This window comes from Dermacentor andersoni, chromosome 6 (assembly GCF_023375885.2).
Source record: "Dermacentor andersoni chromosome 6, qqDerAnde1_hic_scaffold, whole genome shotgun sequence".
Taxonomy (NCBI): Eukaryota; Metazoa; Arthropoda; class Arachnida; order Ixodida; family Ixodidae; genus Dermacentor; species Dermacentor andersoni.
This window is the reverse complement of record NC_092819.1, coordinates 44,883,295-44,910,611: the sequence shown is the minus strand read 5'-3', so window position 1 is coordinate 44,910,611 and position 27,317 is coordinate 44,883,295. Positions and strand designations below refer to the sequence as shown.

At 41.3% G+C, this 27,317-nt stretch overlaps 1 protein-coding gene across 2 annotated transcripts; it reads right to left on the bottom strand.

The window, feature by feature from the left end:
* Nucleotides 1–928: 928 nt before the first annotated feature.
* LOC126522013 (protein O-linked-mannose beta-1,2-N-acetylglucosaminyltransferase 1-like) lies at nucleotides 929–25,329 on the bottom strand. Of its 2 annotated transcripts, none has more exons than XM_050170786.3 (19): nucleotides 25,161–25,329; nucleotides 25,019–25,096; nucleotides 24,906–24,953; nucleotides 24,260–24,344; nucleotides 22,488–22,637; nucleotides 21,838–21,947; nucleotides 19,855–19,939; nucleotides 17,898–18,024; nucleotides 13,994–14,060; nucleotides 13,796–13,894; nucleotides 12,455–12,544; nucleotides 12,260–12,336; nucleotides 9,438–9,537; nucleotides 8,413–8,462; nucleotides 8,146–8,272; nucleotides 6,637–6,898; nucleotides 2,829–3,002; nucleotides 1,215–1,346; nucleotides 929–1,124 (listed from the first exon to the last, which is right to left on the bottom strand). In XM_050170786.3, the coding sequence occupies exons 1-19, from the start codon at nucleotides 25,210–25,212 to the stop codon at nucleotides 1,013–1,015; spliced, it is 2,025 nt and encodes a 674-aa protein (XP_050026743.1). In that variant the 5' UTR covers nucleotides 25,213–25,329; the 3' UTR covers nucleotides 929–1,012. The 2 variants fall into 2 exon arrangements, with proteins under 2 accessions (XP_050026743.1, XP_050026744.1); XM_050170787.3 differs by having other exon boundaries at nucleotides 24,260–24,341.
* Between the last annotated feature and the right edge of the window lie 1,988 nt (nucleotides 25,330–27,317).

Sequence of the window (27,317 nt, the reverse complement as noted above, 5' to 3'; positions counted from 1 at the left end):
GAAGCTGGTCCTTACAGAAAACGCTGATTGGCTTCAGTTGCACTGCTGAAACGTATCTCCTGAAGCAAATGATTACAAGTTTAATAACGGGTAATATAGCAGAACCTTAGCTGTAATTGCACCATAAAATTTGTTGCAACTAATGATTGAGTCACACTCTGGCTAAAGAGGTAAAGTTGCACTTCACCGCAGCCAACTTATTGATCAATATCAAAGCATCCCAATGCATCCATCACTGCTGTGGGAAGGCAGGCTAGAGCTAAAGCAGGTGCAAGTGGTACAAACATTACAGTGAGAAAAAATGTGACACCTACCTGAAATAGGACAGCCGTGAGTCACACGCTTGCCCCAGCCAGCTGCTCAGCCATTACGAGACCTCAGTGCCGAGAAGAGGGTGTAGCTTTCCAACCTGAAGGCATCCCCACCTAATATAGGTGCTTTGGGATTAAAACACGGTGGGCTAGCTGGTTTGAATCCATGATAGAATGCGTAAGCGCGACTGAACGAAGATGCGCCGTCTCTGTGTATCTGTTTCTTTGTATGTCTTCGTTCAGCTGTGCTTATGCATTCTATCATGCTTTGGGATACCACATGGGAAAGTGCTGCCATAGAAGCAGCCCAGAATAACCTCTTACAGTGATCTTATTTTGTCCACTGGGTTCAACAAGATTCACATGGCGCAGGCTCATTCCCTGGCTAGGACAGTTCACCCCTAGAGAAAGCTGAGTGTCACGTTGGGGTACGCCTGTGTCTATTTGAATAACTGCTAAATAACTGGCGGCAGTGCGGTTTTCAACCTACATCCTCCTGCAGCCAAGGTGGATGGATACTCAACAACAAGGCTACAGCTGTAGTATGCAGAAAAACTGGTATGACAAACTGAATAGAACTTGCAATGACCTATGCAGATGAGACAAAGACAAAGGTGTATAATAATCATATAAACTTTATTATCAGTGAAACATTCTTTGTTTCATACATCATCCATCCAACAGGCTTCAAAAATAGTATATTATCCCGAGGTAGCAATGCGCAGTGATACAGGGCTCATATTTTTTGGCTTGTACTTGTAGTACGGTGAGTAACGTCCAATTAGGAACATGTCACGCCCCTTCCAAGTGAACCTGAAAATGGCATACCAAGTGTTTAGAAGAAAAGCAATGAAACAACAGCATCGATATATTATCGATACTTTCAAAAGTTTTGGTATGTACCTCAGCATTCCACGATACAGTCCCCTTGGCGAAAATTTTGGATGATGGTAAAGGCCAAAACAAGAGCAAAGTGCACGCAAAGTTTCAAAGTCATCTTTTGATGCTTGGTAGAAGAAGATGCTGATTGCAGGCCTGAAAAGGATGCAGTTGGCAAATGCTACAGGCAATCAAGACTGAATTCCAGCAACCAACTCATTTCTCAAAACATAAATTGAAGTGCAGCTATAAGTTTCTGCTAAAGTGCTGAAATAAGTTTGAATGGGTGAGTGAATGTTCTTGATTTTCATAAAAAATTGTATTTCCCGAGTGAATACCTGAATAATATAGCCAATCTTATTCTGGTGAGAAAAAATTTTGCCCGTGATACCTGTGCTTACCTGTGCACTCAAATGCAGACATGTTACTGAATATTCCTCATTGAAAAAAAATGAATTTAATAACAAACACTACTATCTTTGATTTTCTTGAAACATTTCCATATCAAATTCATTGACATGGGCTAGAGCAACATGCAAGAAATGTTGCATATATTTATTATTTACGAAAATAGAAAGCTGGTAAAATTAACACTACCACTGCTACACTCTAAAAATGTTTACACCCTTTGAGACATATCTTGTTGCTGCTAAACAATAATCGCCATCTGCTTTGCTTGTGTTTCCTTTCTTGAAAACTGCGCTCGATTCTTACTGTCATGAATGTCATGCCGATTACGCACACCCCCTTCATGACTGAAGTACCAGGTGTGCTGTGCTAAAGAAAGAAAAGGTATGCAAGATAGATGAAAATTATTGCTTGGGGACAAGGTCAGCCACAAAAGATGCAAACTTTTTTTAGAATGTACGGGTACAAGGCTCTCACTCCTCTCTTTGTTATGACATCTGTTGGCGGCTAACTGCGCACTTTTGCAGGTGAGGGAAACTACCGCAGTTAGCATCTACTGAATAGGTGAGGCTGAGCTTCCAACGTATTCTCCAATAAGTTCTTTGAAGATTTTCTTTTCTTACATACACATATGCATATATATTTTTGCAGCAATGACCTTTGAGTACTTTTCTCTTGAAATTTTGAAATAAACATCTTTTTACTAAAGATGGTGCCCACACGGCAGCCTCCAGCAATGGCCCCTTTAGAGTAAGGTTGCACTCACACCAGCAATTGACAGAGGTCACGTGGATGACTGTGATTGATGACCAAAGAGCAACTCATGGTGACTAATGTTCCCACCAGCAAGTGTGAGTTGCACCGATGTCCTTCTCCTGTGCGGCTTATTTGTTTAACAGCTTTGCAATGCGATTTGCAGAGCTGAAAGACTGGACAGCGAGTGAGTGCCCCAAAATGGTCACTTTAGTAAAAAAGTGACCATTTGAGACTAACTCAGTTGTGTGACCTCTTTGACTCGCCAATGTGAACGTGGCCTAACAGGCACCAATCTCAAAGACCATGCTTTTGAATACCGCAGATGCTGGAAGAAACAACATGGCAGCCATGTTTCGAACATCATCTGTTGCCTCATATTGCTACTGTTCTAATAAAATGCTCACAGCATCTCGGAAGCAGAAAGGAAAGAAAATCACTACAGCCTTGAAATGCACACGTTTAATAAACAAGTACCTGTTTGATGCCGTTGAACTAGACAGGTGTGGAAGCCATGATCCAGCACTGCAGAGTGCAAGGTATCGCTGGATGAGTGCCCATGTCTCACTGGTGCTCAGCATATTATGCACGACCTTCTCGTAGTGTGAACGCTCAAGAGTCTCCACGCCTTCAATGGTAACTCCAAGCTCCCTAAACATCAGAGATGTTAGAAACATAACATGCACATTATGGATTGTTTCAACCTGTACAACAGGAGTTCCACAACGGGTGTTACAATATTACACTAGCAATTCCCAATGTCACTTCATACTATGTAGAGATCAACAGAGGGTGAACCAGGAAAGCCTCAGTATACAGCCGATGTTCTTACAAGAAAACGTGTCTTCATCTTTGAGGAGCATTGACAAAAAATTTCTGTCTAGTTTATATTTCTTCTTTGGACAGCTGTAGATTCTGTAATTACCACATGGAGCCTCAATTCCTTGAGCGCGCAAAAAAGAATTATTTACATTTAATGTGACCAGTTTAAAACATGAGCCACGTGCACCATGGCTTCGGACGTTAAAGAGGAGACTTTTAACATCGCCGAAACCCGATGTTGCATTCTCATGGCACCAGACACCAGAGACACATACACACAGATTGAGACCATGCTGCCGAAAGCTGAGCCCGTTCAACACTTGATGGGACGAGAGGGGAGAGCGAGTTCCCCTGCATTTCCAAGAGAAGTTCACAATTAGAAATGTTAATCTGGAGCCTTCAGTGACATGGCCATCGCATTACCTTCAGCCACTGCACCAGGCTAGCTGGCGCACTCTTGATTTGCTTGTGATACCCCATGAGCGCGTCCTTTGCTTTTGGGTGACGTGAATATTCTCCATGAAAACTTTGTTTAGCGCAAAACAACAGACACAAGAAAGACGACAGGACAAACGCCTTTCCCTGTCGTCTTTCTTGTTTCTGTTGTTTTGCGCTAAACAAAGTTTTCATGGATTCGCACCAACTAGCCCGCCAATGCACTGTGAATATTCTCCTTTCTCACGTTTCAAGCTATGCTGCGTTTGGCGTGCATTCTGAGTGGGTTGCCTAAAATGTGCTGCAATTAGTCATTGTTTGTGGCACTCTCAAGGAATTGAGGTTTCATATTGTAGCTATGGTGTCTACAGCTACCTAAAGAAAAAGAGTGGGGCACAAAATTGTCGTGTCAGTACTTCTCTAAGAAGACAAGCCCCCCCCCCCCCCCCCCAAAGATATAAGTGTTGCTCATCCACTCATAATTCCCTCAAGTCTCCATCATTCTATGACTCCTTTGTCTTGTTTGTATATGGTGCACAGTGCTCGTGGAATTAAATGCAGCAGGTAAGCTTTAAGTGTACCCTGGTTCGCAGTTAGCATGCAACACTGCAGAGGCCATACTAGTATGCGGCCATAGAAATCTCACTCTGCACGTTTTACAATACAGTTGTTCTTCATCTGCAATGTTTATTTTTGAATAACTACGTCGCAAATTACAACTGCTACTTGTGGATGCAAGTTTACATCAAATCATTTATTACTTGTGCATATTTGCGCTTCTAGCAGGCAACATACCACATATATACTTGGTTGCAAGCGCAAGTGATGCGCCGTAGCCGCTGGTCACAAAAACATGTTACTCTGCTCATTTGGCGGGAAATAGGCTTAGATCTCCAACGCCTTTTGTGTAATAAATACACCATATTTAGCAGGGTACAAGTACGAGACTTAATTTTACATCCAATTACATGGTGTGCACCTAATGCCTTAATTAATTACTTCACTCCACCTAGCGGGTTTCCGCAGGACTATTACGTCATACCTAATGCTTTTCTTTCACACGTGACGCACTACTTTTTGGTTGCAGATGTAAACAGTGAGAGAAGCCTTCGTAGTGCTGCCTGCTACGTGTGAAATGGAGTGCAGAACACTTCACATATGCAATTATACTTGGAAGTGCCATGCCGTGTTGCTATGAATCAGGTCATTAAAGGTGATGCGGACTGTGATCTAAGTGAACAAGCCAAAATTGTACCAATGTCACACAAACTGCAAACAGTGGAAGTGAAACTGCGCGCATTAGTTGACCCTGAATTGATACTTTCAGTTCATGAGCACTGTACATGCATAATCTGAGTGACGAGAGAACTTGAGTGCTATCTATAACACAAGAAACACCACAGTGTCATAGCATTAATTGCTTAATACATCACTTGTTCCTAAAGCTGTGCACTGTTTATGAAACACATTACTGTCGATGGTTCTAAAAAAATCAGCAGATTTCAGCACTCCCTCCATTTATAAGCTTACCTACTGTGATAGCAACACGCTATTACAGTAGACACCATCATTTGCTCGAGAAAAAATTCACTGCAATGGACACTTTGCCATCTTTGAACGCTACAGTATCGCCTGCTCTGGCCTCCGAAATACATGAACAGATGCCACCGCTCAGAGTATTCTGCAGATACAAAAGCCCCACACACACTGCAAAGCATGAATTTCGTGCAATAGCTCAGTGGTTAGTGAATCTGGCTCCAAAATGAAGATTGCCACAGGGACATGAGCTTCAGCCCCAATGGTGATGGTCAGCAAACTTATGTTTTTATTTGCCATTTGGTGAGGGTGAGGCTCAGGAGGAAGAGGTGGCTTGATGACATAGAGGAAAGAAAAAATTTGTTTTTAAAATAGGAGGAGCATCACGTAGCAATCATCAAGCCTAGTCATAAAAATAAATGAAAAGGAGGAATCATGGGAAAAGTACCCAAGCATGTGATAGGAATTGGTGTTTTTTAGTCACCCCATGTAGCTGTGCTGGGTTCGTCGTCTGTTTGTCTGCTGCAACGCTTTTGCAGCTGCTTGAAAGTTGTAATGAGTGCCTAATTGTGTGGATGCTCCTGAGCTAGTGTTGCTATTGCAACAGCAACGATGTTTCAAAGCAACAAGGTGTCGAGGACGAGAACTAAGTACATTAAATGTGGTGAGCAGAAACAATCAGCACGGGGCTGGAGAAAGCACTGGCAACTTTGGAAGCCAGTCTGCCTGATTTTATGCTCCCTCGTAGTTTTCTTCCTCCATGCATGATGATGACAACACAAAAATGACAACACCACAATGTGTTGACTGCATGGCGATGATGGTTCAATGGAAAGGTTAGAAAGCCAGACACAGCAAACACAGTTTCCAGCTTTAGCTGGCTTTGCCATGAATTATTAATTCGACACTTTAATAAAAAAAAACACAATTTCCTCTATGTTTTCTTTGGTTTCCTTGTTGAATATTTTCACATGTGATATTCCACAATTTCTTCAATTTAAGTATGTCCTTCCAATGCCTAGAATTTGGCATTCTTCAATATTTAACTGCACAACAACATTCCAAGGGAAGTGCATGTTTGTGCCATTACTGGAAGCATACAGAATTTGAATATGCCCTGTTAAGAAGCATATTGAAGCCTTATGGTTCCTGATACCCCATCTTGCTCGCATGAAGCCTTATCTCTCCGAGTGACATGGGCAGCCTGCATTTGTGCACTGACTACTATTCGCCGTGCATCGGAACAGCGCTCGCTCTGGAGGGAGGCCAATGCTTTACGCCGGTCTAGGTTGAGCCACGATGGTGACGACAAAGACAATCTGCTCAAGAGTGCGCGCAGGCGTTCCCTGTTTTCGGGTGTGCCTATAGAGTGTGACAGACTTCTCGCAATTAATGCTCCCGTTCTCAGTGAACTGCGACAATATCATGCATGCATCACATTGCACGCCACAATAATGCAAAAAAGTGAGACCATGAATGAAAAGACTCTTACATATCTGTGACTCTCTCACGTGACAGCAGCGCTCCAATTGCTTCTGAGAATGGAGTCTCATCATCATAAATGAGATCCGAGATTCGCATCACTCTGGAGACGTCTGGTGAAATTGTATCGCCGCCGCTCGGTGACCCGTCGGGCACAAAGCGCCGCTCACACCAAGTCTGGGCAGTAAAGCCTCTTCGCACTAGGAAGCCCATGCCGGTCAGACTCTCAATGCGAAACAATCTTTTGTTATTTGCAGACACACCCTGAAAACCTGAAAGCCAAGCAGAGTGAATGAATGAATGAATCAGGATGTTGGGGATGTAGGTGTATCACAGTGCAATAAGGCTTTAGCATGAACATCTTTGCAGGGCTAGGTGCGTCTGTACCTCTCAATGTTGATCTCACTGATTGATTGATTGATTGATTGATTGATTGATTGATTGATTGATTGATTGATTGATTGATTGATTGATTGATTGATTGATTGATTGATTGGGTTGACATTCCAAAGCAACAGTGGTGTTATGAATGATGCTGTAGTGGAAGGCTAAATCTAAGTACAAAAGCATTTTAGCATTTCACCTCCATCAAAATGCCATAGTGCTGGCCAGGAATCGAAGCTGTGACATCGTGTTCAACAGTAGAACACCACAGCCACTGAGAGTGACCAACCTAAGCTGGTCAGCTCTCAATATTCTTCTCCTCCATCAAACATGTGCAGATGAAGTAAAAAGTTTGCGCATTATAACATACTGGAGCAAACCATCATCATCATCATCATCATAGTACAGAAGTAAAGAATAAAAAATTAATCATCCTCGGCCTATTTTTACGTCCTCTGCAGGATGAAGGCCTCTCCCTGCAATCTCCAATTGCCCCTGTCCAGTGCCAACCAACTCCAACTTGCACCTGCAAACTTCCTAATTTCATCACGCCACCTAGTTTTCTGCTGTCATCAACTGTGCTTGCCTTCTCTATGCACCCATTCTGTAACTCTAATGGTGCACCGGTTATCCATCCTACGCATCACATGGCCTGCGCAGCTCCATTCTTTTTTTGTCTTAATGTCACCAAGAATATCGGCTATCACTGTTAGATCTCTGATCCACACTACTCTCTTCCTGTCTCTTAACAGGAGCAAGTACACCTTCCTAAATGTAAGTGTCTATTAATAAAGGGAAAATCAGACATCAACCCGTTCATAGCAACTGCTACAAAGGAAACCCATACGGGTTCCTCGAAAGAAAAGGCGGTGGTCCCGAGTTCGAGTCCCGGACCAGGACGAATTTTTCTTCATCTGTGAGGCTTTTCTTTTGAGGAACTTGTATGGGTTTCCTTTGTAGCAATTGCTACGAACGGGTGGATGTCTGATTTTCCCTTTATTAATTATTTCTCTCCACCTTGCGGGTTTCCGCAGAACTACTATGCCAAATGTAAGTGTCGTGCCACATGTAACATGACCAAGGCTTCAGTTGAGCGAAATCAGCTTTTCCATAGTAAATACTTAAGGTGTCTTACCATTGTCATTCCACGCTGAAATGCTGCTTATGGTAGAATCCATCTCCAGCAGTGGAAGAAGCTGACCAAGGTAAGCCAGGAAGTCAGGTCCCAGCAAAACACCTTCTTCAATCACCACAAAGTGTGCCTGAACATAGTTAATGAGGCCTTGCTACTGCACCTGATGTTTGTGCTTTGAACATGATCAACCCAAAAACAACAAACATAACCGATTTTCAGCAGGAAAGTTTGTCTGTGCACGGTTTAACACTACAAGTGCTCACTTACGGCATCTGGAAACTGGTGCTTTGCAAACTCGAATGCTTCAGTGAACTGATCTATAAAAGAAAAACGGAAAGACAAATGAAGTTAGGGTGTAGCATAATTGCCGATCATTGTTAATGAAGGCAGATGAAAACTTCTTAATTTGGGTGACTAAGGTGCCCCAACACACTATATTTGCTTTGTTTTGTCTTTGTCAGCATGCAACGCTTGATCAATGTGCAGCATGTAATGGGTGCAGAGAGCAGGAGAATGTGCGAGTCAGCGGCATTATTAAATTGCAGTGGCGCGGTAGCAGCAGAAGGGCATGGGCTTGGCCAATGATACGACAGCATGCCCAGTTTGGCACGTTGTATGTGGCTGCCAGTTCGGGGGAGTATTAAACTGCTGCATCAGATGAGTTACCAGCAGCGTCGCGTGATGCCACTTTTCGAATCGACCCAAAATGATCACTAAATATTAATATGAACTATGAAAAGGTTCCCTACATCTTGAAATTCTGGAAGACCAGCTCTCAGACAAAGCACAGAGAAAGGAGCGATAGTGTGAACGCTGGTCTTCTAGAATTTTAACCATGCTACGCCAACTGGCCTATGCTTCTACCTTACTGGAATTACTACATCTATTTATAGAAAATTTTGGGCTTGTTAAAGCAAGATGTTAAGTGCATGCATTTCTATGGGAATTACAGGAATTAATATTGCCTCATTATGTCTACACATTCGTCGTACATCATGTCACTTTAATGAGGTTTGATTTGTTTTTCTTTTTTTCCTTTGATCTTGGGCCCATTAAGGGTAGTCTCTGTCACCCAAGAACTTTCTTTTTAATAGTGAGACAGTGAACAGCTGTGCTTAGCAAGGGTAAAAATTGATTGAGGACAAATTAAATAATGAAACACTGTGATCACGCAAGATGCGTAGAACCTAGAAGTTCACTGTGCTACAAGGCAAAGTCTAAAAAAAAAGCTAACCTTCATGCATGTCACTTGTTCAAATGCGCATAAAAGTAAATACTGTAAAGCCACAGACCGCATGGTTTGCCGATTTTGGCGGTGTCTATCTGCTCTGCTGCAAACTCAAACAGATCACAGAGTTCTTTCACTTCTGGGTTCTCAGGAAGGTAGAACACCTGCAAATTGCAAAACAAGGCAAATAATTCAAATGCATGTTTCAAAAATATCTTCTTTTGTGTTGTGTACTTTCGAAAAGAAAAGAAAACCTTAATACTACCAGGAGAAAATATGCACGCTTGATCTTCTGCTTTACATGCGGTGATCTATTGGTATTATGAGCCTTGTAGGATAATGTGTAAACATTTTTGTTGTGTCAGACACACAACACATAATTAAAAACTCTGCATCACGTGTCACGAACTTCAGCAGTTGCAAACTTTTCACCATCACGCTCTTTCAGCAGCTGGCAAGACATGCATTCATTCGGGATCCTGCATTTCCACATAATTGCGGCACTGCTTTCTCATTGAAAAAGCAATTAAAACCTAGACACATCTTCATATACATATCTTAATTAAAGTAGAAAGAAATGCAATTTTACAGTCTCAAATGTACAGTACTACATTTTACAACCACAATTTCAAATTATTCCGGCGAAAAATTTGTCAAATACCTGAGTCACAACCTAGGTCAAGCAACAGAAGACACTAATGTTGGTCTAGCTGATACGCACTCATTAAAATGAAGAAACAGATCATACAAATGGGACAAGGAAGCGAGATGGACATATGCACTCTGTCAATCCCATTTAGCCTTTATAAGGGTTCCAATTGCAGTGTTTAGCATGTATTTTATGGGAACATGAGCCCAATTGCCATCACTCCCCTTGGTAACCGAGCTCAGAATATCTCAATCTGCCAAATGGCTGACTCAGGCCACATCCACTGCCGGTCGACACTGTCTGGCTGCTTACATCGAATCAGCAATAATGCGAGTAGACAGCGACCCTCTGGACTAAGGTGCTTGATCACTGACCAACATATTTTACATAATGTTTTCCCTCCTTGTCTCGGCTGTGTGTTTTTCATTTTAAAGAGACACTCAAGAGAAACACAAAATCAGATTAAACCGGTAGAGTATTCTTTCAAAACTTAGGTATTCCATCAATTTGGACCATTGTGGCACAGTACAAATTCTTGGAACTTTCCGAGTACAGCTTTGGCTCTTTTGGAATACAAGGTAGTCCATCTTTACTAATAAATGTTTAGCTAGGCCTGAGCAGACGTTGCTGAATCTACGACATTGTGGCAAGCTGGTGCGGGAACATCAATGCAGCACTGCCACTCGTCTTTCACTTTTGCGCCTTTTCTGGTTTAGCAACTCTCTTCTTAAGGTAATAAATGCTTTTTAGGTATTGCTGTAGGGTAATTTACTAATACATCTCAAATTGTTCTTCACCAACTCTGGGCCATCTAGCTGGCCGAGGCCGTTACAAGGGCCGAAGGGCTACTGGCCGTCGTTTAGGCAGGGATTCATCCCCCTAAACCACTGGACATTAAATAAAGTTACTTCTCTCCCTCTCTTTCTCTTTTGTTCTCTCCTTAATTACTGTGTTAAAGAGACATTAAAGAGTGAGATTCAGTTACTTTGGTTCACTTTGGTGGAATATTTTTTCAAGACTCGATTTGGTGTAAAATAAAATGGTTGTTAGCAGAGAAATTGAAGAAATTGAGAAATTAATCGAATTTCATGCCCAGAGCACAGCGCTGGTATGCTAGTATGATGTCCTGAATTTCCAAGTATTCTTGCAAGTATTGGCCATATTTTTTCAAAAAAAGGCCTTAGGACTCATTAGGCAGACCCACAGAGTTTCTCACTATATTACCTAGAGAGAAATCTGATGCTGTTGTGCTGTTGTATGCATGGGAATGACAATACACGACGACTTTGGATTGGCATCGTTCTCGGAAAGCCAGGACACATTGAAGACCATACTTGCTAGCACCGTTCCGTCTGTCACAATGATTCATTACCTACTAAAACAGCACGTAAAGAGCTATTTTAGCTTTATTATTACACAAAATCATGTTTTGTTTAATTATGAGGACTTGTGATTGAATGTACAAATATATCAAATGCAAAAAGCATCAGCAGGCCACTAAAGTTTGAGGACAGACGACAAGATTTGCACTTGCTTTGGAACAGTTTGTCGTCTATTCTTGCCTTTCTTCTCTTGATTATACACTGTAGGTGAGTAAACTTTACTGAAAAATGTAACATGGGTGAATGAAAACCTCTTATGAAGATTTCATTTTACTAATTCATTATCTGTGTAGCCACATCCACGTTTTAGACAAAGCCTCGTAAAACACCAGCCAACACAAGCCTCGCACACCTATACACCGTCATTCCAAAGATGGCATAGCACTCCTTAGAAAACTCCCATAGACGGTGGCACCAGATTTCCCTGTGAAAATATAATGAGAAACTCTATGGGTGGAGCTTTTAGACTGCAATATTACTCTTGTTTGTAAACAAACTACAAACCAATCCCAAGCAAACGCAGTCCAAATCTCACGACATCGCAAGGAACTAGTTTGACAACTTCAAGCCGATCTTTCCACTTTTACATTATTTCTGGCCTGGCACTCTGCCAGCCATAAGGCTGACATTTCCGGTGTTCGAGAAACCAACATTTGTGGTATTCTGGTGGTCTGACATTTCTCGAATAGTGACATTTCTGGTATTTCAAGAATACCTTGTATTCCAGGAAGGCCTGATATTGCAGAAATGTAATTTACCAATTCAGCTCCAATAAACATTTTTCCTTACAGTGTCCCTTTAATCGAACTGTAGAAAGCCCCAACAACTGATTAAAAAATTGTTCACATCACTTACCACGACACGATGTGGATTTATCCCAGGCTGCATCACAAGAGTCTCTAGTGTTAACGGCAAGTGACGAATGTCTTCTCCTAAAAGGTAGGGGTAAGAAAGACTTGTGTAGAGTTGATAGCAGGAGTACACTCAAAATAAAGATCTGAGCGAAAAAAAAAGACACTTCAATAAAAGGCTGTTAAGTGAACAACGCACCACTCATTACAATGACAGGTGTCGAAAAGATCTTGCTGCTCGGAGACCTCACACTAGGATTGGGAGAAAGTGGGTTGTCCACGACGTCTCCTGAAAATGTAGAATAGAAAGGAAAAACAATTTTAATATTTAACTTTTTGGTTTTACATGCCAAAACCAGGATACGATTATGAGGCACACCATGGTAGAGGACTTTGGGTTAACTTTTACCATGTGGGATATTTTGACATGGACCTAAATCGAAATACCGTATTTACTCGCATAATGATCACACTTTTTCGTCAAAAATATTGACGCAAATTCCGGGGTGCGATCATTACGTGGGTTAAATTTCCCGCAAAAAGAAAAAAATTTTGTTCATCCTGCGTTTGCTGCGGGATGACAACAGGTCAACAAACTGGCGGCTGCTGCTGTAACAGTGTGGAACACTAAAACAAAAATGGCGGCCGGCGGGGCAAGCCGAATGCGCCGAACGAGATTTTTTTTTCTTCTCTATGAGTACATTACGGGCATTGAAACAGTTTCTTCTGTATCAGTAATGAATAATATTGTTAATATCGGCAAATTTGCGGCAGTAACGCAGCCATGTCTACTGTGAGGGGACGGAAACGGAGATGGGCACACTTAGCTGCCAGTGACATAGAAACACATGGCGGGCATGCAGTGGAAACTGTAGCATTTGTCTTCACTACTACATATCCTAATACGGCTTGTTTCCGCTAAGGGTGGGCGAATATCTTAGCTGTGTTACAAGTGTCGGCATATGAATAAGGTACACTTCTAACGTATCAGTGTAGACGTGGCTATTATCGTTGCCACTCGTGATTTGTTGCGTGCCCAGAGTGCAGACGAGAAGAATCGAAAGGCGCCTTTTTTGTTGTTGTTGTTGACCACAACCATTCTAAGGCCTACAAGTAATAAAGCCAAGGCAAGTTTGGTTGTAGCTTCTTTTTTTCATGGAAGTGCAGAAAGTGATGAAAGGAACGAAATGGGGCATCTGCTTAAGAATTTTACTAATGTTTGGTGCACACTGCTTGGTATGTCTTGAAGAGTCGTTTGCGTAGCATTTGGCAGCATTTGGCAGCATTTGACAGATCGTAAGTGCAATCATCATTAGCTAGACTTGGCACACGACATATTGCTGCGGCAAGGTCGGGGTGCGATCATTAAACGGGAAAGAAAAAAGATTCAGTTTTGACGACAGAATCCAGGGGTGCGATCATTGCGCGAGTGCGTTCATTATGCAAGTAAATATGGTCCATGAAGCTTGTTGCATTTCACCTTCATCAAAATGTAAACGGTTGTGTAGTAACAGAACATGAGCGACACAGAATTACATACCTGAACAGAACGAAGGGAAGTGTTGGTACTTATTACAAAAATGTCTTCTTGCCAAGTTCTCCTGAGGCCTGGGGTCAGGGTGAATGCTTCTCCCTGACACTTCAGAGAATTGATATTAGCATATGGGCATTCAAACAACAATTTGCATTCATATGCACCACTGACAAGCATTTATGCATTGTTTTGATATATACTCACTCTGAAACGGTATGCAGAAACGAATGTCATGGGGGATGGCCCAGCCTTTTGCTTCTACAAAGTGTAGCTGTCAGGAAGAATACACCAGATGTACTGTTACTTCGAGACTTGCTCACCTGAACATGCGAAAATTAGTTTGGATCTACCACAACTACATAGTAGGGTACACAGGCACTGTCAGCGAAGAAAGAATTAAACATGCCATTCTCTAAAATCACAATTATCCGAGCAGAGTGGTCACTGGCTTTGAACTGTCTATGAGCCCACGATAACAGGACTTGAAATCGTGGTGTAAAGGCAAGTCTTTGGTGTTTAACTCGGCCTGTCCCAAGTTCTTTGAGGTTACCCCTAGCATTTCAAGTGCTTCCAAGGAGCGAAAAATACTGTTTCAACATGATTGAACATTGCAGGTAACCTGTATGCCATCTCAAGTTCCCAGATGAAAAACCAAGGCCGGTATTCATAAAACTTTTTTTTTATGTAAGAGTGCTAAGAGCGCTGGTTCAATGGCCAGCATTCTGACACCCACTGTTTATGACAATGATCAGTGTGAAAATGAGACGATTGCCTTGGCAACAGCCAATCTTGAATGACACTTGCATAAGAGATGTCATGCAAAAAATATACAGGAAAAGCCTAGCAACACTCCATTCACCTCTTCAAAAGCCAGAAGATACAGTAAATGCATACGGTGGCATAGTGACTATGGCATTGCACTGCTAAGCACGAGGTCACAGGCTTGATTCCCTGCTGCGGCGGCCACATTTCAGTGGGGGCAAAATCCAAGAACACTCATGCATGAGGGCAAATCAGAAAGTCTTTGTCCATATCTCTTTTTTTCTTTTTTTTGCCAGATTATGGCTGTAAATATGAAGTCAACATATCCATTTTCAGCTGTGGACTTTTCTTGGACCGGCCCAGCCTTATCTGCTGGTAGCCCTGTAGCACAGCACTGCTGTAAGTTGTTGAAGATGGTCGTTGTGCTTCACACGCCCATGGCCTACAAGCAACGAAGTGTGACCCGTTTTCTATGGAGCAAGGGACGAACGCCCATCGAAATCCACAGGCAAATGCAGCCCACATACAGGAAGAGGTGTCTCGCCTTGAGAAGTGTCAGGTGGTGGTGTTGTGAGTTCACAAAAGGCTGCGAAGACTTGCATGACAATGATTGTTCGGGGAGGCCACGTACATCGCTGACTGACGACAACATTTCTAAAATTTAGTGCTGCAATGGGACAAATGTCTGAACCGCTGTGGGCACTATGTGGAAGTACTATAGTGTAAGGTACGTAGAATAGTACGCATACTTGTAATTGCCTGTATATACCTTATTTTGGCTAATAAAAAATAGGGGCAAGGACTTTCTGATTCACCCTTGTGCTTAGATTTAGGTGCATGTTAAAGAAGCTCAGTTAGTCAAAATTAATCAGGAGTTCCTCACTATGGCATGACTCATAATTATATCATATAGTTTTGGCATGTAAAACCCCATAATTTAAGTGCAATATCACAATGGACCGTCCAATAGGAGACTACAATGCAAGAAGCACTTCAAAAGACAATCTGCATTGACTGTGGATGTTTGCAGACCAGCTCAATGTCTGTGATAATTTCTCACTCTTGGCACTGACATCCACCAATCAATTGTAGTCAGGAGGGAGAAAAGGAGGAATTAAACTTTTTGTGACTTCCAAAGTACAATGCAGCTGTTAACCTGATTGCACATAACAAGTTTCACAGCATCAAACGGTGCAACAGACTGAGACCCATATTTGCAAATCTACCTCAACCTCACGCTAATACAAACTCAACTCCACTGAGTGGAGAATGGTAGGGTGGTCTGTCGACTGAAGTAGTCACTACACTTTACCAAAACTTCTCACTGATTTCCAGGCTACAATTTTAAAGCAGGCACTTTCAACACCTACTCAAAGGCAGTGGAGAGGTTTTTCTCAAGCAATTTCTCAGTGCAAGAATCACACAGCAGGATTACTCAAGTGAGCAGCGCTCTCCCCTCTTGGAAGTCAAGGCAGTGCGCCGAGTGGTTGAATGTTAAGTAATAGAGTGGCAAATATGCATTCAGTCACCGCCCTTCCACTACGAAACTACCTAAGCAGAAAACCAAAGTGAGGAGGGTATGGTACCATAGAAGTCATAAGTCAAAAGGTACCAGTGAGCGAATGGGACTTCAAAGCCTACATACCTTGTGTCGTTTGCAAAGAATAAGCATGACTTTCCAAGTATTTAGAATGTCTATCCTCAATTTCTTTGCATTATATAGTGCAAATTAAATACTTATTGGCAATGAGGCTGTAGATAAAAACGAATCCTAGTTCGTACTTGCACACTGTGTCATGCTTATCGGTTTTTTGTTACTGAATTAAGATAATACGTTAAACTAAGAATGTTTTTCAGTAGGTAGGTGATAAATAGAAAGAAAAGAAAGATACTCGTGAGGGAGAAAAGCGAGATTGTGCCCAAGAGGCTGTAAAATACACAACATATTGTGCCATCGTCATCTAATGAGGGTGTAACGGCATGCAACTTAAGAGAAACACAATTTTCGCATGCTTCATGCAAGAAGAACTCAACATACAAACCTAGGCACAGCTACTACCCACAAAGCAAACAGATCTGAAATGATAATCAAACAAAAGATTCCACATAAGCTAGTGCACATAAAATATCAACTTAAACTTCCGATGACACAGAATTTTATGTAAACCACCTAATGTTTGAGTTATTAGAAACCAAATGATGCTTCCAACTACACAAATCCTTGAGTTGGTGTATGAGCAGACATGCAAACAAAGCAGACTTCATAGCTATCCCCAAAAGCTATTGGTGTTTACTTTTTATCCTTTACCATCAAAGCAGCATGCATATGATGATGCCTTATTTACTAATTCAGTGGCACTGTACTCTTCTCCACGGCAGCATACTTCAATTTTGGCTATAGAGGCCACTTTCTCGTTCCCAGAGAGTGCGTGATCATTTTTCGGAGGGCATATTACACCAGCTCACAAACAGAAGATCAAATGGTTAGTTTTGATGGTGTAATGTATGCAGGTCTGGCAGCCACTGTGATGCCAAACTACTTTGTCACCTTGATGACATGGCCAGTCTTGACTGTGGAATCGTGGATCCAACTGCCATCTTGCTTATGCTTTCAAATAACCTTTCACATTTCAGTACTAAGAATGGCCATATTCTGATTAAGCATTGCTCTAAGTTTCTGTGTTGAGGTGAATTTGACCATGCAGGATTTGGTTTCTGGACAATCAACTGCACAAAGCAGTAAATGTTTTCAGAAAAATCAACTGAAAGTGCTGACTGAATTTCATCACATAACAATACATCAGATGAAGCAGAACATCCAAAATCTCAAACCTGTTTGACCAAACCATAAGAGAAAATTAGCAGAGTTACCATAATTGCGAGCAAGCAGCGCCATGAAAGGAAAGAAATATCAGTGTACATTTGTCAGCTGTGAATGAACACAAACATGGTCAAACAATTTTTCAATAAATGTGTTCTTTTAGATTAACTACTGTATTTTCCAGTAAATAGTCCACATTCGGTGTCCAGTCCGCAGGTGCAAATTCAGCCTAAAAATAAGTGTTTTTTTTATAGTGTCTGCAATCTGTACGGCCAATTTCACTATGTCATTTAGCACAATAAAAGGCTGCAGGCACAGTTGGGTACCTTTTTTTCATGTGCACCTACGATCTTTAAGAAAATTAACTGTGTATAGTCAGTGCCCATAGATGGTTAGCATCACGCAAAATTTCAACTTCGACACCTACAGTCCACTGACTACAGTTCGGAAAACATGATAGTCTTTATGATGTGAACTAGTTTGAACTCTAGCTTTGAGGGACAAACCGCTTGCAACCACACTTACATCTTCGTAAGGTGAGAACCCAGATATGCCTTTCTGAGTGATGAAGTACCACGAGGAGCGGTAATGCAGGTTCTGTGCCATTGCACTGCCAAGCTCATGAAGGAGCAGCCTGGCAATCTGCGAAAGCCTGTAATCGACAAAAGGGAACTGTCATGCCTGAAGTGCTATTGCGTACAGATGATGATACAACAAATGCGGTCATTACAATATGTAGTGACTTGCAAAACATCTTTCACTACGTGGCTCAGAGATGAGAGATCAGCAGGTAAATAGTACAGTCAAGTTCTTAAGTTGATAAGTACAACATGAACCACTGAACAATACCAGTTCTGCAATGTTTGAAATGCTTTGACAGGGCTATCTGGTACAGCGTGTCTCAATCTCAAGGTATGCTGCTCAGTACATAACACAAAAAGGCACATGCACATAGGTAACAGTGCATCACCGATGTTTGCTTCTTGAAATAATTAAAATCCAACTTGAAGAATAATAGAATCCAAGGGGCTCCAGTTTCTCTAAGTCACAACCACATGAAGGCACAGATCAATGAAACAAGCGAAATCATTCAGCTTGAGGTTGTTGCTCTACATGCAAGTGAACATCTCAAGATTTTTCATCATTCAAACAGCAGTGTTGTTTTCCATTTATAACCCTGATTTGCAAAAAACTTTATTCCACATTACTGACAGACAATGACACAAGCAACTGGTAGCTTTAACTTATGCAGGCAGGAAGGGCTAGCTTCAGTGCATCTTCTATAGTGCTAGCATTAATCCTGCATTTCTCTGGCCATCTTTCTTCTCTTTTGGTTGCACTGAAAATAGTAGGCCTCTTTCGGTTTACACTGGTTTCATGAAATGCGAACCGGTGGGCACCTTTCTCATATTTAATCAGTTTATACCAAATAGTCCAAACCATGACCATAACATGCTTGACTCATTCCATAGGTTCCTATACACTTTCGTGCCCCCACAATCCCTCCAGCAATGCCGTTAAACCTTCTCACTAGGCCTCCTTGCATTTCACCTATGGTGCCCACTATACTTCATATCTCGCAAGTAATTTGCATCGCGGCTGAAGGTATGACGCATACACAGGCAATATCCTTGTGCAGCGGAATATAGTTCCATGTATAATTATTTCATTAATGACACCAATACACGATTTATTTTTTTTGCTTGGTACATGATATGTCACTGCGACACATTACATTTACATTTTGGGACTTTTGCACATGCACGTCGTATATCGTGAATTCAGCAGCCGCTGAGCAGATCGCATGGTGCAGCTGAACACATCATAAGGGGCATTCTTCCTATTGTAAAGGAGGCCTGCAGCTTCCATAGTGCTGCATACTACTTATGAGATGGAGCATTGCTAAACCTTTTGCACAGAAGCCACTGTCACGGATGGTCCACAAACTTTAGCTGCAAATGATGGCAATGAATGTGTTTGTGTTATACTTCTAAAACTCTACATCGCTTTTTTTTGCTATACTAGCATGCAATACATCTTTCAAGTATAAACAAAAGCACAAGGAAGCGTGTTCAAATAAATTAGAGCAATTTCTTACGCTTATTCACTTCTCGTATGCACACATTATTTGCAGCAGACTGTTTGTTTGTGTCAGTGCACATGTTACTGGCACTTATATTCATAAAGCGATATAATCTGTGCAGAAAAAAAAGGACAGCTACAGCGTGCATCATGCTATTGCGCTGTCTGTCCTATTCTGGGCTGGCATTGCCGACAAGTGTCGGCACTAGGCGCAATTGCCTGTGCCCTGCAGTCCTGGCATGGATGGGGGGTTATGAAAGTATACAGGAAGCTATAGGCTTATTGAGTCATCAGTGACTTAAGCAGTGCGCCTTCAATGGTTACCAAAAATATAAATTTAAGTACAAAATTATCCTTTTAGTATGTGACAGCGAACGACACTTCAACAGAATCAACTCACTTGCGCGTGGGTTCATCAAATGTGAGAAGAATCAGGATATCTCCTTGCCTCAGGTTTAGAAGGAGTGTCTCTAGTTGAGATGAGTCTGGAATTACAATATTTAACCAAAAACCTTCAACTATACATGAAATACTTGCAGTGTAAAGTGCACAAAAGAACACGGTTGCAATTTGTGTGTTTCAATGATCCCATAATATAATAGAAACCAGCTTTTCAATGAAAGTAGACCATGCTACAACACATGTACGTAAGTTTTCATCTTGAATGACAAACCTCTGGAATGAACGAGAAGAAAGGTGGTTAACCGAGGGGCCCGATTTTTATTGGTCATACCATAAGAAGCCAACAAACACTGACACCAAGGACAACATTGGGGAAATTACCTGTGCTTAATAAATGAAATAAAGAATCGATAAATTATTCGAAACGAAATTGGATGAAAAAACAACTTGCCGCAGGTGGGAACCGAACCCACAACCTTCGCATTTCGCGTGCGATGCTCCACCAATTGAGCTACCGCGGCGCTGTTTCCCCATCCACTTTCTTGGGTATTTATGTGTCCGAAATGCAAAGGTTGTGGGTTCGGTTCCCACCTGCGGCAAGTTGTTTTTTCATCCACTTTAATTTCCATTAATTTATTGTTTCTTTATTTCCTTTATTAAGCACAAGTAATTTCCCCTATGTTGTCCTTGGTGTCAGTGTTTGTTGGCTTCTTATGATAAAACCTCTGGAAGTAATTTCTGCTATACAAGAGGTGACTTGTCAACCTAACAATGATACATTTGCCTCAGCTGAAAGTTAATCTTGCAACTCATAGTACGTAGATGTCTTTGCAAGGCCCCATATAAAAGTTCTCGCTAATAGCTTATTCTTTGTTTCAGATATTGAAGAAGGTGCAGAAGGTGATCACTGCCTGAAAGATCGATAAAGTGAGAGAATGTGCAGTTATCGAATACCTGTTAAAAGAGTGCATGACTGACCAGTACATTCACAAGGATAGGATCGAAGCATAAGGGGAGTATGCCTCATCTTATTCCACTGTGAAAAAGTGTGTGGCTGAATTCATTACTCGGTCCAAAAAAGCCCCTTGCAGTGGAAGACCAGCAACTGCCAGTACAAAAGAAAACATCACAGCAATCCAAGATATTGTAAAGGCAGACAAGTGCTTGACAGAATGTTTCATCACAGAGAAAGTGGGAATGTCCCAGGAACGGGTCGGACACATCTTAACAGTTGTACTCAACACACACAAGTCGTAAAGTCAGCTGGTCCTTAAAATATTGACACCTGAAAACAAACACCAGAGGCACACCAAGTCTGCCGCAAACTTGACTCTCCTTGAGGCAGATTCCGTGAAATTTCTCAAACTTTTTGTGACCGTGCACGTAGCATGTGTACGCCAGTTTCAGACACAGTCCAAAGTGCAACTAAAGCAGTTTAAATACCTCTCCTCCTCTAACCCTACAAAAATTTCAATGAGTCCCATCAGCTGGCAAGGTGATGGTCTTTGTTTTTTCAGATGCGAGAGGTGTCATCCTGACTGAGTACCCCAAAAAGGTAGGACAGTGAAAGGAACACATTATGCTGCCCAAGTGAAGCACTTTTGAGAGGCCATGAAGGTGAAATGGATTGGTACGTTGAAGAAGTGTGTCCTTTTCCACACCGCACCGGTGCACAAGTCCATCATTCCAATGCCTGTCACAGAGTCTTGTGGCTTCAAACTGCCTCCAAATTTTCCCTACTCGCCAGGTTAGGCTTCCTCAGACTTTCATCATTCCCCTAAACACAGAACCAGTCCTACATTCAGAATCACCACGGCCGAGCAATGGGAGGCTATGCTGCTCAGCAAACCTGCTGGCTTTAAACCTGCTGTGGTGAAATAAGCACAGCCCATTATGCAGCTACACTGACTGAAAGCTGGCTTCAAAGAATTCAGCACATTGAACACCTATGCACTGCAAAGAGGAACTTTGGGAACCATACCTTCTTCGTAAGTGTCAAAATGGCTGACATGCTGCACAAATCGTGTGATGCTATCGATGACTGCCACATTCATGCCACGTCCACCACTGTTTAGGTTGGCTCCAAGGATGCTGCCATGCAGAAATAAACTTTGTCAGTATTTCAACAAGAAGAAAAAAAAGAGCAAGCAAACTAGTAAAGAACTCTATTGCAAAGGTTTTTGAAAAGTTTATATACTACTCTTCAGATATAGAGAAGAATATCTGTCCACAAGGGTCGTAAGCCCACAAGCAATGATATCGCGCACGTAAGTTATAAATTACATAGTGAGCACAATGAACACATGGCAATCCCCTTACACATAAAGTAGGTGTAGTTTCAGATAAAATACAAACAGTGATGTGTAACTGCATATTCTCTGTTGAGCAAAACAATGCTACTCATTAGATGTATCAAAAAAGAAAAGGAGACTAGGAATTGAACACTTGTCATTATTGTTTACAACTTATTCGAAGCTTCCAAGACCGAAAACTCTTCGTATTTTCTAAATACCTTTCCGCAGCCCTTGAAAAAATAGGTACACAGAAACTTTATGCTAATGGCATGTATAACCATGACAATGTTGCCACTCTGTCTTCCAAATGCATAAGGAAAGGTACAAGTTTTCGTACTACTTTCCATCGATGCACAGTCTTGGCTGGTCATGGTGGTCTTTGCCAGTAAAGATGTGGACCGCAAAGGAGTCATTGGCACATGGTTCGGGTAGACCACAGTTGGGAACACGCTCACCGATTAGTACTGCTGGTACAACATGTATGATCCTGAAGTGAACAAGAGGTTGAAAGCAAGTTTGCATAAACCCATAGTTCTTTCATTCCTTTCTTCTATTTTTGTCTTTTCCTCCTATGGACTATCTTAAAATGTGAAATGTCATTTACATTTATTATAAACCCAATCAGCTCATCAAAACTTCAAAAGAATGCAATAGGTACATCTGGGAATATATGGGTAATAAATGTGTAAGTCACATGGAGAACCATCGATTAAGCAACATTTTTTTATTCAAAGATATGTGCTTTGGATATGATGAAATTTTCATTTCCCTTTATATTTTGCATTGTAGAACAAAACTGTTTATTCAAACACTTTTCTCCTTACAAAATTGAAATGTAGTTTGACCAAGTCAGTGGTGGTCTTAGCAACAATTTCACCATGCTTTGAATGTGTTGCATATGCAACTGTTATTCTGAAAGCTGTAACATTCTTGACACAGTAACTGGATATTAGAAGCACCTCTGGCTCAAGAGCACAGACTGAGCACTAAGCAGTGGAGTGGAAGCAAAGATGATAACAGTGGCATGGGAAAAGTTGAAGATCAACAGTACAATAACTGAGCTCATGTATAAAGGTGCTAATGAAACAAACATCAACTAAAACTGCTGGAGTACAATTTAGAGGCGTTGAAATTCAACTCTCACTGACAGCTTAATCTAAAAGCACACACTGATGTCCTAAAGGTTATAAGTGGAAGTTTAGCTATTAAATACACAGTCACTTTTACAAGTGCAAAACAACCCCTGAGCCACTAAATACAACAGCCTGTTAGTTACAAAGTGGGAAAATTAAGGCTATTATGCTGATCTGATCAATGCATTCAACTGATAATGAGAGAACTACTAACTGTAAATAAATATTATAAAGAAGGAGATACACAAACTGACTTTTAAGAAGCCTTAATAGTAAGACAGATACGAATTTTAACTGAAAATGCAGGCATCTTTCTGAACGTGAACTTGTGAATGAGAGAAAACAAGGGTACTGGTGAATATGCCAAAAATGCCAAACATTTATTTATTTATTTATTTATTTATTTAGTTCCCATATCTGAAGCGTCTTAAGGCATTACAGCAGAGGGGGATTACGAAATATGCAAAAATTACAAGTGAGAAAAAACCAGCTTCAATAAAGTAATGGGTATACGTAGATTATAGATTCACCAAGAAACTACGAATTTGCGTATCAGACGTATAATCAATAACTGAGGGAAAGCAACATTTTAATAACCGTTATGTAGCATTTTATTTCGCGAACCTAATGACATATAAATTATGGGGTATTACGTGCCAAAACCACTTTCTGATTATGAGGCACGCCGTAGTGGAGGACTCCGGAAATTTCGACCACCTGGGGTTCTTTAACGTGCACCTAAATCTAAGTACACGGGTGTTTTCACATTTCGCCCCCATCGAAATGCGGCCGCCGTGGCCGGGATTCGATCCCGCGACCTCGTGCTCAGCAGCCCAACACCATAGCCACTGAGCAACCACGGCGGATGAACCTAATGACATACATGATAAGATATTAGTTCAGTTGGTAGTGCTACTTTCCACATGCTGTGTCAGTTAAGCAAAGAAAGTAAGTGCTCATTTAGAGAGCCACTTACTCCGATTCCGTGTCCACCTTCAATGCATTCAAGAATCCTGTTAAGCTCGTCATGCTCATGTGTATGTCCTCGTAGACAGAACCTGCTGAAAAACGTGCAATCACAAATTAAGTCAGAACCTTACCAATCAATTTGATTTTATACGTTGAATTAGGTCGGAAACAACCCATAAGATTACTGCTCCTACGAACACTCAATAACATTAAGCTCAAGATAACATCATACCTCAAAGATGCTTTCATTATTTGCAGCAACCATGCATGGAAAGTAAGCACAAACAACAGAGATTTCGAGACTTGAGCTCAGAAAACATTTCATAGCTAAGAACTGTTTATTACTGGCTGGCCGGATTTGCTAAAAATATGTTAGCTGCCACAATTGTCCGGCGCCTCCTCTTACCAACCTCTCCAGCGCACGAACTTCCTTAAACACAGGCGCGACTAGGTTGGTTATGCCACATGACAGCCATGATGTGCAAGTAAGCCAGCTAAAAGTGGTACGCCTACGTGCTTTCGCAAAACAAGTCACGTAAAGCGAAACAAAGGACAGCTTACAGATAAGAATAAGTTATTTGAGAATATTTGTATAGTTGATTCGCGTGCACTTTACAGAGATGGAAATAAAACGGCGATAGTTGGCAACTCACCTGTGGAGTTCAACCCCAGTGCATAATCACCGTTACCGCCGCTATAACCTGAGGGAACAAAAAGACAACTTCTGTATCTGTACTAATATTCGGCAACATTTGAGAAGGCTTACCTTTCCAGGATATCCAGGGTCTAAAAAGTAAGTACAGCACGGAAATGGCAAGAACTAGCTTCAGACGCAAGTGAGCACCTGAAAATGAAACCGCATCATAGCGCGATTGTACAACGCACACAAGTGTCACAGCTCAGCTTACCACTCCCGCCCTTAAATAGCTTGTAGCAGATGACTCGCGCTATAATTGCCATGTTTTACGCGTATTTTTGTACAACTGTGTCTCGCTAAATAAACTAGGTATCACATTTTCTTATGCACTTTTCTTGTGGGGAACTTTTTTACTCAGGCAGGCGCCATGTTGAAAGTGGTTGCCAGCTTGCGAACGAGTAACCGCTAAATTTTGTTCGTGCAGTCATGGTAAACGTTGATCATGGTAGAGGCAACACAGAGGAGGTCGTTGGTTGGTCATGGTTTGTGATTCACCTTAGGTAATCGACTCGCGATTTAATGGATTTATCAGGCAACAGGCACACACATATTTCGCTCAAGAGATGTCGGTTTTCGCGCACTCCTCCATCAATACTGCATGGCATTGCTGCATTGCGAAACCTGTCATATCGTACACGGAGTTTCCTACAGAAATAAACAGGAGTATCGTATATATATATATATATATATATATCCTCAGAAGCTCAGATACATTTCCTTTCTTGAAAACTCCAGGCTCGCTACTTTCCTGTTAATAATACCATGTCACGTTTGGAGACAAGATAAGCCCGAAAAGGTGCAAGCTTTTCATAATGTATGGCTAAAAAAACTTTTCCTCTCCACCTGGCCATCATACCCTAGGAAAAAAAAAATACTGCATTAGATAGTTAGAGCACCACAATAATTTACTATAATACTTGTTTCTACAAGTTAATCATCGCGGCTGCCACGTGCGAAAGAAGCCAGAAGAAATGCATACAGAACTTTCGTTTGCCTTTTTTATGGACAGGGTCGTCGTACCTGGTTTTATTGCTACACGACGACTAACATTTCTTTAATATCATGTCGTTGTCACATGTCATGACGTTAACACGCGTCGATGATGCCAGATATGGCATTTCGAGACATTTCTCAGCGTAAAAACTTAAATAGTCTTAATTGCTAAATGTCATCACTTACATAAATGCGAGAAGCGTGTGGTCAATTGTTTCTGACGTGCGACTTCGAAAATAGCACACGTTTAAACACTGTTTTCTGAAGAAATACAATATAAATAAATAGCCGTCTCATTTTGCTAAATCCTTCCGTTTTAAAGCATGTCGACGTGGAGTGGCCCAAAAGTGAAGCCCCTCTTTTCGTGACCTATGCACAATGCAGCTTAGAGTAATTAAATAATTTCTACACTAAATGCAGTGTTCTACACAGTACTTTTTAAATGCTACCATTAACGTCTGACCTTAATCATTTGCGCCATGGGTAGCAGCGATAAAAAGCTCCAATGCTTGCATTAGAAGCGTATTTTATCACAAAGAACGGAGAATCACGCATAAACGTGAAGCTTCTGTGTCGCACACGGTCGAATATGAATTCTTGTGCGCCCAACCGCCATTCATGCAAATACATGAACGTGCGTGTGTGTTTGTTTGTTTGTTTGAAATACTCTCAATGCTACTACGGCGTTGTAGCCCTCTCTTTATTCATGTGTAGCCCTATGTATCCCTCCCTCCAGTCTCCTAAACTATGTAATCGTCTTTGTGACTAGTTCACCTCAACAGTTTCTCAATACCATGCATAGTTTCGGAGTAATTTGTCTATCGTCGAACCATTCCTTCCATTTTTGTTTGTTGGGTTATATATATATATATATATATATATATATATATATATATATAAATATACTGCTGCGTCACAATATTTACAGGTTTGCGCATCATTGTTGAGTGCTCATAAGTGTACTTGAACAATGCAAATCGCTCCATTAAAATGTTGAAAATTTTGGGGGCTCCTGATGCTACACTTTGTGATATGCGAAAGCATATACAGAGTGTCATTATTTTTTTTTAGCAGTGCCAAATTTTTTAAAAGTGGCCTGTGGCAGATAGCACGATTCTAATCATTGACCTAAATTACTCGATGAGGCGGCCATTATTTCTGAAGAAGCAAAAATGCTTAATTGACCAATTAACATAATTACACTAATTGTCGTTTTAATTAATTACCTTAAAACGCGTATTTCGCTCTACGAATTGTAGTTAGTAAGGTCACAAGATATATCCACTTGGAACGGTTTTGAGATATGCGCCGTCAAACTTGCGGTAAAAACGCGCTGTTCCACTTAGTTATCTACGAAAACGCTGTTTTGTGCATT